At 39.6% G+C, this 12,098-nt stretch overlaps 1 protein-coding gene across 1 annotated transcript; it reads left to right on the forward strand.

Moving 5' to 3' along the window:
- Window positions 1-1,787: 1,787 nt before the first annotated feature.
- Window positions 1,788-12,098, forward strand: borcs6 (BLOC-1 related complex subunit 6). Its single transcript, XM_042492521.1, has 7 exons — window positions 1,788-1,867; window positions 3,352-3,977; window positions 4,332-4,518; window positions 5,337-5,519; window positions 8,744-8,907; window positions 9,051-9,134; window positions 9,476-12,098. Exons 2-7 carry the CDS (start codon window positions 3,363-3,365, stop codon window positions 9,599-9,601), a joined length of 1,359 nt encoding a protein of 452 aa, XP_042348455.1. The 5' UTR covers window positions 1,788-1,867; window positions 3,352-3,362; the 3' UTR covers window positions 9,602-12,098.

The following is a 12,098-nucleotide window of genomic DNA, read 5'->3' on the forward strand; positions in this document are numbered from 1 at the left end:
AGTCTCCAGCTTTTATTATGGAAAAACCACATCTGTTTGAAGGCACGTGCTTTCACTTTGCTTTGTTTCCCTCATTTTTCCTAAGTGTCGCCTTTCTTGTGGCCGTTATTTTCTCTGTTAAGAAAGCTGACAGTAATCTCTTCATGGAGGAAATCTGGTGAAGGTCAAAGTGGTTATTGGGTGCTCTATTGGGAAACCCTGGAAACCATTGGCATCTTTCAGAGGTCTAATTGTCTTTAGGTAAACGTCTCAAGCTTTGATGTTTGGCACAAAAAGAGCAGGAACAAATGGGATAAAACAGCCAAATCCTAACCATGAGAGAAGGAGCAGCTGGCCTGAAAGGATGGGGTAGATTCGAAATTTTACAAGATCTTTAGATGTGGTGACAGTGTGGTTTTGAATCCTCTCTCCTCCTCTGCAGCCGTGTTTGTCATTTCTGACCACATTCAAGGTTTTCAAAAAGCCACAGACGCTGCTTCCACTGTGGAGGCAAAGCGGCAAAACCGAGGCCTTCTCATTATTTAAACCCCCTCTCAGGTCTGTTCACCATCAATCTAAATAATTTCAAACACATTTCTCAAATTCATCAGTGGTTTATGGGGCTAAACAAGAACAGCAGATTTGCAGCTAAATATAATAGACACAAGTGTGCGACATTTGCCCTGATTGTCCTTTTGCAGACAGTAAACTATTTAAATGAGGACTGGAATTTATTAGAATAATAGCACGACCATTTGGAAGGGAATTAGAAGGAATGAGAAGGAATTTTATATTAACATCAATAAGTTATATCATTATACTTCCCAAAAATAAAAATAAAAAAATGTGGAAAATTGTTCAGTAACTTGTTCAGTGCTTGAGCCCCTGCTGTTGCTTTAAATTTAAATTCTATTATCAGTGAATTTTTGTTTTGCATGGTCATCACACCTCCTAAAAACAGAAACTAATCACTAAGACTTAGAAGTTGAGCACAAGACTGCTATTTGTTGTGATGTGCCATAACATTAGTGAAAAAATTTGCTTTCTGTCTCGAGTGACTGCCGTACAGTATGCAATCAGCACTTTGAATTACAGGTTTTCTGAGGTTCAGATGAAATTCCTATATTTTAAGTACCTGTTGGAGGCCAGAAACTGAAAATTACATAAGCACAAAGTCAAATCAGGACGCACTGATTTCTGTGTCTTATGACATTACTATTAAAGGTATATAAAGGATACAGCTTCAGCTCAAATTTTGTTTTTATATACCCTTAGAGACACATAATATCTTCAACGTTAACAGGCATTCAGTATTTCACTTTTTTTGTTTGAAGAGATTAATATGTGGCCTGTTTACTGGCCTTACCAAGAGGTCACAGGTCAGACCATCAGGACACTTTTCTTCTATGCTCTTTTCATTATGAAATCATCAACATGCAACTTGAGTTTATGGGGACAGTATTGCCTGAGGGGTTGTGGTGTTTGTCTCCATCTGTGGGAGAACAGAGATACATGCAGGAAGAACCACGGTGATGTGAACTGTGGATCGAGACAAATAAACTTGCACAGCTGCAACATGCTGTAGTTAAATGTTGCTCAGCATGAAGCAGCACTGAAAAAAGTAGGTCTGTTTAAAATACAAATTAACCTTTTTTAACCTGACTGTAGGTCAGGGTGAAATTTGATGTACCTATTTAAATAGACATGTTATTATGTGATATATTGCTGTGGGGATGTCAAAGGGTTGGTGTAGTTAACAGTTTTGAATTGTTTTGCTTGAAACTCTTTCATTTTTGCAAGGCGGAACTGTTCTGTTGAGGTTCGTGGGGAAGGATTTTTATATCGGACTCGGTTGTTGCTTACATTTTTGTGAACAGGAACTACACTGGTGAGTGTTTTCTTCGGTGAATTAAACTCTGTGGCTGTGTTGTATGACCTTACCGATACACGTGTACACATTTTACAGTCAGTCGTGTGACGGTGTGAGGCAGCAAAGGGTAAACTGTGGAAACATTGTCATTTAAAGGCCTGGACAGCTAACGTTAGCCGCGCTGCGCTAACATCAACGCTAGCTAGGCGGCTAATGACAGCAGCACATCAACTTCCCCAACGCTGACAAGCAGCTATTTATGTCTTCATTTCTTTGTCCCTGTCAGTCTGTTATGCAGCGCAGTCTTAGTCCATGGACGTCTGTTCGACCTTCGTGGACTTTGTTAGCTTAAAGTCTTGGGAATGCAAGCTAGTGTTTGCACTAAGTTAGTTTGTGTGTAAGCTAATGCTAAGCTAATCAACCTTACATTACGTCATTTCACACTTTGCTGGAAATAATTCATCGCTGACACAGTTGTCCCAAACAACAGCTGCTGCTGTGATTCAGTAGTCTTGGCCATGATTAAATTAAACGTTTATAAAGGCGTATGTGTATTGATATTATTAGCTTCAGTTAGCCATAGTATTTTCATTCACACACTTTAAGTTTAGATCTCTGGAGATCTAGAGGCTGAGGATAAACCAGTTCGCATGTCAATTATTAAACTGCGCCATCAAAATATTGCTTTTCTGCCAAGATTCCCCATTCCCAACTCAGTTTTTATGAACATTTGCCTTACATCATTCAGGAAACAAAATACAAACCACCCTTTTATTGTTTATTGTTGCTTTGAAGGAAAATCAAACGTATGTAAGCAGAGGGACTGGGTAGGTTTGTAACATATGGTAAAGATTTAAATAGAAAACTGTTGTAAATCAGTATGCAGGACTGCTATATGGCAAAGTTGCATTTACAGAATTTTACTTAAGTGAGATTATTTACTTTGATTTCACATACATGTAATTTACTTCATCAAAAGTGAGTGAACACGGGGGACCAGGGGACACTGGGTAACTGAGTAGGTAAAGCGTGTGCCCCATAGTCAGGCTAAGTGTCCTTGTCGCAGTGGCTACAGGTTCGAATCCGGCCGGTCACCCTTTGAGGCTTGTCACCCCCACTCCCTCTCATCCCCATTTCCTGTCTTCTCTCTAACTGTCATATCAAATAATGGCTATAAAAGCCCCCCCAAAATCATTTAAAAAAGATGCTAAGACATGGGATGTAGTACTTGGAAGAAAAACAGTACTGAATGCCTCTCGCATTAATATCTCCAAAAGGTCATGATTTATGTAAATATTGTAAAAAAAAAAAAAAATGTCCCAACCCCATTTTATAAATGTCAGTACATGTTTTGAGTTTCTTCAATTTTGGTTGTTTTCAAATTGGTAGTAAGTTTTATTCCAGTTGGTAATAAAAAGTCTTAAAACGTCTTAAATTCCACTTGCCTTAAGATTTAGGAACCTTGTGAAAAACCTCTAACTTTCTCTCTCTCTCCCCACCAGCAGGTGGAGGGATGAGTCTCTCCCCTGTGATTGGCACTGAAGTGCCAGAAACAGCTAACGGGGTTGTGACACCCGTCTCTTCAGAGAACGGCCCTCATGTCCCAGTTCCGGGGAAATATGGGGGGAGCAGAGTACCTTGTCCTGGAGAGGATTCAGAGGACAGAACCCTTGAATACACAGAGAACCACATAGATGTGGAAAACAGAGTTTACGATGGCGAAGGCTGCTTGGACACAGAGACGTACAATAATGGGAGAACGTCTAGTTTATCATTACACACCTCTAATGTGACAGACCCCTCCCTCCCTGCTGCCACATGCACAGGAGACTCAGAGGACTCAGAATCAGGCTCCAAAGACACAGACATTCACGAGGCCTCTTACACCGTTGAGCCTCCTGGTGAAGCTCTGCTGTGGGACCCAGCACAGCAAGCACACACCAAAGAGTCATCTCAGCGAGGAGGTCCTGCCACCACAGACAGACAGCATACAGAGACTGTAGATGCAGACACCGACAGCAGAGAGGAAGAGGAAGATGGAGAGAAGGAGAAACAGGATGAGGAGGATGATGAGAAAAATGAAAAGAAGTGGATCAGTCAGCGTGCAGGAGGGAGAACAGAGGTGGAGGTGAGTGGACCATGGGTTTATATTTATTTTTATTTGGTTATGTGTACCAGAGAGCCGTCAAGACTTAACTGCATGATTTTAAATAGACACAATGCTGAGAATTAAGTGTGCTTTAAATGAACTACAACACATAAACCAACTATGTCTAACAGCAAAGTTGATGATAATTTTTCCAAATGGCTTAATTTAAATGTGATACAGAAACTCTCCATCAAACTGAAGAAAGGGGGTTATAAACAGTGAGAAAAACATGTAGCTGGTTTCATAACATGATTTATTAAGCACTAATATAACTTCCCTTCCTCACTTCCTCTTCTCCACTATTCTCTGTTCACCTGCTCATCTACTTTTCAGTCTTCACGACACTACTCCTCCTCAGCCCCTGGTCCCAGCACTTCGTCCTCTTCCTCTCCTCCACCTCCTCTTCTTCCCTCAGACGACATCCCCTGCCCTCCCCACGTCATGGCCCAGGTCTGGGTACGCAACGTCCGGGGAATGCAGGACAGCAAGAGTCTAGATGAAATCAGCCAAGCATGTGGAGGTAGATATCTTGGATTTTGTGTTTACTGCCGTTTGGCTTTTTCTTTTTTTTTCTATTGGTAAGTACATGTGAAAAACCACATTAACTTTGTTAAGTACGGCAGCGATACTCAGCTTGATTTGATGGCGGACACTTTTGCAAAGTGACAGGAGGTCAAGGGTCAGTTGCAGCAGCCCAATACATGTTTCCAGGATTTTAGGACATTTCTAGGATTTTAGGATGTTTCTAGGATTTTAGGATGTTTTTCAGGACATGTCTAGGACTTCAGGACGTCTTTATGATTTTAAGACATTTGTAGGGTTTTAGAATGTTTCTAGGATTTTAGGAGACTTCTACAATTTTAGGACATTTTAAGACATTTTTTAGGACATTTTAGGATGTTTCTAGGACTTCAGGACATTTCTAGGATTTTAGAACGTTTCCAGGACTTCAGGATGTTTCTAGGATTTTAGGACATTTCTAGGATTTCATACTATTTTAAGGATTTTAGGCTGTTTTTAAGATTTTTGGACGCTTCAAGGACTTTAGGGTGTTAGTAGAGCATCATGCTGGCACTTTTTTTGATAAACAAGATTTATTTTGATTCGGTTTTATGCATGCTGGCACCTTGTGTATACTAGAAGTACAAAAACAATTCCCAGTGTGAATCACTTTATTTTCATTGTGAATTAGAAAATGGTATGGGGCCCACCTGGCACCCTATCAGAGGCCAGATTTGGCCTGTGCGCCGTAAGTCTAGTATCACTAAAGTAGGGCTTCCATCTTTGCTGGGAATGTTTTGCAGCTTTATTCAGCTAATGTTGGCGTATTCTCCACAGGTGGTTCGGGAGCCCGGGGAGGCGGCAGAGGTGGCCAATCAGAGGGTCGACGGGCCACAATTTCCTCAGCTCTGGAACTGGAGGGGACGGTCAGCCATGAGGGCGACCTGACCAACTTCATCACCAAGAACTTGGAGCAGAAAATCAAGATGAGCTCCAAGCCTAGTCTGGACTGCAGTGACTGTGAGTATAGTTGTGAACTCTTTAGTTCAAATACAATGTATTTAAACAAATTAAGTGAATTTTCATCTTTCATAACCCAATTAGGAGAAATTCTGCTTAATATTTTAAAGTGAAAATGAATTTAATCCTTTAGTAGAGAGGATTTATAACTCCTGTAGGTGTGTGCACACAGAGGAGTGGGTTTGTTTTTGTTTGCATCAGATAGAGGGGAGGTAAGTCCCATGTGTCGTAAACTGTGTATGTGTTTGTTTATTGGCATGTTTTTTTGCTGTGTTGCATTTGACTTGTGCAGATGAAACAGTGCATGCAGTTAATGTATAACTGCCTCCATAACAGCCTCCATATTTGAGGCTCAGGAGGCTGTAATAGATGAACTGTTTGCATTTTCCTCTGCAGAGGGAGGTGTCAGAAATGGCATTTCAGCAGGTTAATAGCATTTTTAGAGGCAGTGGTGCTGAAACTGCAGTGCAGGGTGTTTGACTTGCAGTCAGATTCACAGCCAGATTCACAGAACACAGTCAGCTGCTGCTCATCATTTATGCATGACTTTGGTCATGTCTAAACCATAAGAAGTAATCGAGAATCGATGCACTATCTTAAGCAAATGAATTGCCGTGTCTGCTTACATGAAGCATCCACCGCCCTGCAGTGTTCACAGTGAAGCAGCTTTGTTCAGTAACCCTGGTCTGAGCAAGTGGTACTTAATTTAGTGATTTGAGACTGATATGTTTCATTTTGTAATGATCCATTCCATTTTTTGTTTTTTCATTTCACAACTTCTGTTCTTGATCATAAAGTTTTGTTTACTTGATTACTTTTGATATTTGTAGTAGTTTATACACCAACCCCTCCTTGGCTTATGGGAGCATGCAGAAGCTCTGAAAACATGATTAAATTTGACGTATATCGACATCGACATAAATTATTTTAAAGCATCATTTCGTCATCATTATTTGATTTGCTGGCGGAATAGATTCAAGAAAAAATACTTTTTAGAGGCAAATGTGAAACTGATATGACTGAGATGAATCTATTCAATAAAAGCCTACTGAATTTATGATAGCTTTGGTTAACGAATATTGAATACAAGTGCAAAACCAATCACATTCATGACATAGTCAAAATCTAAGGTTTCTTATTCACAGAGATGGCTGCTGGTTGATTATATTCATAAAGAAATTTCACAGCTGTGACATGGGGCTTTGTGTTGACAGTGTTAATGTGATGCAACCAATACTTTTAACACTAGCACATCGTGAATATAGAACATGCAGGGTATGTGAACACCTTCTCAAATCAGTTCAGGCATCTGCTCCACATGAGGGACATAGCAGTTAACAAAACAAACAAACAATGGCAGCAGCAACAGAAATCATCAGAGTGTTGCAACTTGTTTGATTGCCATCGGACCCTGTTGCTATCTGACAGCTTATCTTTGTCCTCGAACAGTCACCAGGTCTGTCTCTTGTTCTACAAGTTTTAGTTTTGAGACTAGTTTAGCAAAGGCTGGTTGAGAACCACTGTTTTAATAACACTTTGTTGTAACGATAACGTTTAAAAGCAGCTTGTTGTCCCGTTTAGTACATCAAAATTTGAGCAACGTAAAAAGCTGCACTTCTGGTTAGAGAAGCCTTCTCTTAAACAAGAAAATCTTACGTTTGTTCGATGAATCCCAACCAGTTTTTTTGCATTTTTAGTGTGTCACTGAGATTTATTTAGATGAATTATTAAATTGTGACAAACACTTGCTTTGCCCATGCTATCGCCATCTTCCCACTTGTCCCTGGTAAATTAGCCTCGGTCCGCAGCAGAGACTCAACCTTACAGAAATCGAAACTAGAGATTATTTTGGAAAAGGTCCCACACATACAACAATTTGAGAAATTAAATCATTTCTATGAGTTTGACCAGGTCCAGCCAGTCCATTAGCAGCCATCTGTCTTGTCAAAACTTCCAGGAGAAAAACACTGAACCGCTGCCCTTCACTCAGAGAAAAAAACCCCTCCGGATTCGAGCGTCGGCTAAACTGGCCACTCAATTTAAACACAGGAACACAGTCAATATTCCCTCTGTGGCAGCTCATTCCCTCTACCTGCTGATTCAATTAGGATGGATGACTCAGACTTTGTTTAGACTGCAGGGATTTATAACTGAGGTCCTGCTGCAGCCTGACAGGAGTCATTTTCACAGATGGAAACCTGCTTCTTTTTGTGGTCTGTCTTTTGTGTATTCCAACACTTAACAATTCAAGGCACAAGTCTTCTTCTAATTAAGTGCCATAATTACTTTAAATTTGTGCTGGCAGCCTTTTTGTGAGAGCAGCTGTTTCCTAATTTGGAAATAATTCTTCGGTTGCCATTGTGTGTAGTTTGTGCCGTTTTGTCTATTTTTCTCTTTAAACACAATTTCTCGGAGGTGATAATTTTTAGCTTGTGCTTGCTCACGTGTTGTGCCTGTGTTGTGGTTTGCATCACTCTGCTTTTCTCTGTCTGTCTTTGTGCTGAAATAATTTATCTTTCAAACAACAAAAAGAGTAATCAGAAATGAATTTGACAATCAATCAATCTCTTTGTCATTAATCAAGAAAAATGTAAACAGTATCTGGTTCCAGCTCCTCAAATGTGAGGAATTGCTGCTTTATCTGTGTTAAATCATGAGAAATGTGGGTGTTTGAACAAAGCTGGCTGTTTAAACGTGGATTCTGGGAACTTGTGAAAGGCATTTTTTACTGTTTAACAGGTGATATTATTTAGAGCAGCAATAATTAAATGATGGGCTGTGAGCTGTTTTATTAGCCGTCAAATCATTTGCTAATCCATTTGAGTGATTTTTTTAAAGACAAAAAATATTTTTTTGGTTCCAACTTCTTGAATATCATTTAAAAAAATAAAATAAAAAAATATTTATATATATTTGTGTTTTTTTTTTTGACGGTGAACTGAAGATCTTTGGGTTGTGGAAAAAAAAATTTGACAATGTCAACCTTCGGCTTTGGAAAACGCTGATATTTTTTTACATTTTGCCATTTTCTGATCACACAAATATTTACTTACCAGTGATTGAGAAAATAATTAACAGATTATTTGATACTAAAAATAATAGTTAGTTGCAGCTTTAATAGTATTTATAGAATAACCAAAAGAATATTCAGTGGAAAGTCAACAAAAGTTGCAGCCTTATGTCTTTATATATTATTATCTAATTTTATAATCATTTTTTGCCAGCGGACTGTTCGGGTCCCATCTACCGAAGCCGGGGGTTGTCACGGAGACCTGCAGACATTCCTCCCATTGATCCAGCTGTCCTGTTGGATCTTCAGAGACACACACAGGAAGTGGCGCACAGTGTGGAGATGATGATGCGGAGCCTCAATGGAACCATCCAGAATGTGAGTCTGAAACTCGGACTTAAGCTTCATCCTTTTGTTTCATGCTCTTGTCCTGTTGTCTCACACTCAGTTACTGTAAATTTGTCACCCAGATCTGTTTGTGTAGTTTATTGATCTCTCTGTCCTCCTCTCTAATCATCCAGATGACGGCCCTGAGTGTGGGCTACATCCAGACGTACAGAGACTCTGTTGACAGCCTGGGAGAGTCTGTGGACATGAGTATAAAGGTGACACTGTGTGTGTGTGTGTGAATTGTTCTGTCTTTTCTTTAACCTCTTGAGCACTGATATTACCTTCATATGATGGATAACTTATTATGATACATTTATATTGTGTCATTTTATAGGAATAATGTATTTTATGACTTGTAAACATGGGCGTAAACTTGTAAAAAGTTTGAAGAAAAACAACACAAGCAAACTAGAAAACAAAAGTATTGTCACAATGGTCAACCATGTCATAGTTTTTATTCTTGTCATGTTCCCATCTTTTTATCTGATTTGGATGAGTTGTATATTAAAGCATCGCTTTTTATATTGTCTGCCTTTGATTTTTATTCCTCCTATAGGGCATGTACACTCTGATGGCTCGCTGCGAGGAGTTGGATCGTTCCATGCAGCCCATACACACCCTGGCTGCACAGATCCGTGACATCAAACGCACCCTGGATGCTCTGGAGGCGATCTGCAAGTAACCCCAACGGTCCGGTACAAATACACACCCAGCTGCAAAGATCCAACATCAAACACATCCTGAAAGAGGCTGTCTGCAAGTAAACCCACCTTTCTGCAGGTAGCACACACACACTGCAGCAAAGTTTAACGCACCTCTGGAATTCTAGAACTATTGCTACTAGGCATGCTGGATGATTGGCGCTCTTAAGTCCCTCCGCTTATTCATCATATGAAGATTTGAAGACCATGTTTGTGTTGTGAGATTTCATCTGAATTGCGCGTGATGTGCTCTCGGAGCTGAGCTTTTTGCTTTTTTTTTTTTTTTTTGAAAAGCACTCTCACTTCCTCTAATGAAGTTGTCGTGAAACAAAATCTCACAAATTAACCAGTTTTGGAGACACTTGATCAAGTGCCCCAAACAAACACACGCACACACACACAGAAAAAACAGATCCTTCAGCACGTGTTGGTAGATGGCGCCTTTTCCCAGTCGGAGGAGGAACAGTGTGTCATTATCCGTCCAGCCTGCTTTGTTCAGATTGCACTAATGCTTCTCCCCACATGGGGGCGATGTTTCTCTCTCTCTGTCTCTTCTGTCATGGAGAGGCCAGTCTGAACTGCTCAGACGACAGTGACTCTTGCACAGGAACAGACAGTCTATTTTTTAATCTTATGCAACAAAGATCAGATTCTTTCACTGCAGGCTAAATGACTGTCTGTTTGTCTTTTTTAATGTTTATTTATTCAGTTCTCTCAGCATGCTTTTTCAGCTACTCTGTGTCACTGGGAACTGACCAGTACAGCCAGATTTCTTTCTACTGGTGGCCACTGATCTGCTCCACTGGAGCATTTGGAGTTTAAGCTCAAATGCTGCGTGAAGGTAGTTGTTGAAGATTATGAAAGTTTTTCACTCTGACTTCTCAGACTGTTTACCAATTCAAAACTGGCAACCTTTAAATCAAATGTCTGCTTCTCTACTTTAAAGCTCCCACCAGCCGTGTGTCATTGGGCCTAAAGCCTCACTTTCCTTCTCTGTGTCACTGCATCCAAAGTATTTTGAGAACATAAAAATATCTTATGAAACCCACACAGTGGCTTTACACATTTGAAAAGCAAGGCTGATAAATTCAGCCAACTTGAATATTTTTCATGAAATCTGAAGTCATTGAATATCTCTTAATGTTCAGGCATGTAAGTAGCTCAGAAACGGCTCTGAGTGTCATTAACTGGATCGTGTTGTTTCAGTTTTGATGCAGCCAATTAAAAAAAAAATCTATATGTATTATTAGAAGAGCTCAGTTTCAAAACAAAACTTTCAGTCATGTATAAATTAGATTTAGATTTGGATATAATTGTAAATTCTACTCTTATCAAATGGTGGACGCCTTCATTTGGAGCAAAACTACATTTATTCTGCTTTGACTACATTCATATTTAAATCTTGAGGGGGGAAAACTCAGAAAATGAAATTCAAATCAGTTGCGGTTTGCTTCTGATTGTACTAAACAGTCACAAAGAAACAACAGTTAAATTTCTGCGCAGCATGTCTGCGCTTTTGTTTTCTTCAACATTGAAGAGATTGGACACTTCGACAAAGGAGGATTTAATCTGGGAAACATCGATGGAGTCGGGACACGGCCTTCACTTGTGAACTAACGTGGACTAGTATCACATTCAGCTGAAGTGAGTATTTATTAATTTACTCTGATAAAAACCACTGAACAACCGCAGCACTGTCTGTCTCTTGCTCTACCAACATAATGCCATTTGCTCTCATGGAGCACTGTACTTGGTTTAATGAAGAGACTGGATGTCTGTCATTGCACTGGTGTAGTAGATCATTGTATGTGTACTAGATTTTCGCACTAATACTCGTACATGTACCTATTACTGATGGATTTTGGGATATTTCATTAACGAGACAGAGCAATACTGCACAAAAAGTAGGTACGCATTGTAATCTTGATTCTGAATTGTTGTCCGAACTGTCTCCAACACGCACCTGTTAATGTGTTTTCACCTCTGTGGGAAAAGATGTTAATGGCTTCACCAAAAGCTCAGACTGCATTCTGTGTAAAAATCTGCTCTTTGTCTCCTTGTCCCTTTCCTCAACCTTTTTGGCAAAAGTTTGTGAAAATTGTTGGGGAAACATCAAATGGGAATCATTAAAAAGCTTAATTTAAAGAACATAACGGTCCAGGTTCAATTGATTATGCTGAAATTTACTCCAAACGTGTTTGTTATTGTAAAGATGTAAATGCTCTTTTGCAGATGTAAATGTCCAGAGAGCAGACATTTGGGAGTCTTAGATTTTGGAGGTGAGAAAGGATCCTTGAGATGGGAGATATGGGAGCAAATGTCATTGTTCATAGCATAAAATGTATGATTAATTAATTTTCTGTTGTACAATCAGATGCACCTGTGTAGATACGATCTCTTTCTGTAACTAAAATGATTTAGATACCCTTCGTCTTGAGTGTATATTTTAATGAAAAATAACAAATACATTTACATGAG

Source organism: Plectropomus leopardus, chromosome 8 (genome assembly GCF_008729295.1).
Source record: "Plectropomus leopardus isolate mb chromosome 8, YSFRI_Pleo_2.0, whole genome shotgun sequence".
NCBI lineage: Eukaryota > Metazoa > Chordata > Actinopteri > Perciformes > Serranidae > Plectropomus > Plectropomus leopardus.

Bases quoted from the DNA above. Each gene is read 5' to 3' on its own strand.
- borcs6 (XM_042492521.1), top strand. From the start codon at position 3,363: ATGAGTCTCTCCCCTGTGATTGGCACTGAAGTGCCAGAAACAGCTAAC. The intron at 3,978-4,331 runs GTGAGTGGACCA...TCTACTTTTCAG, and splicing joins GAGGGAGAACAGAGGTGGAG to TCTTCACGACACTACTCCTC. The intron at 8,908-9,050 runs GTGAGTCTGAAA...CTAATCATCCAG, and splicing joins TCAATGGAACCATCCAGAAT to ATGACGGCCCTGAGTGTGGG.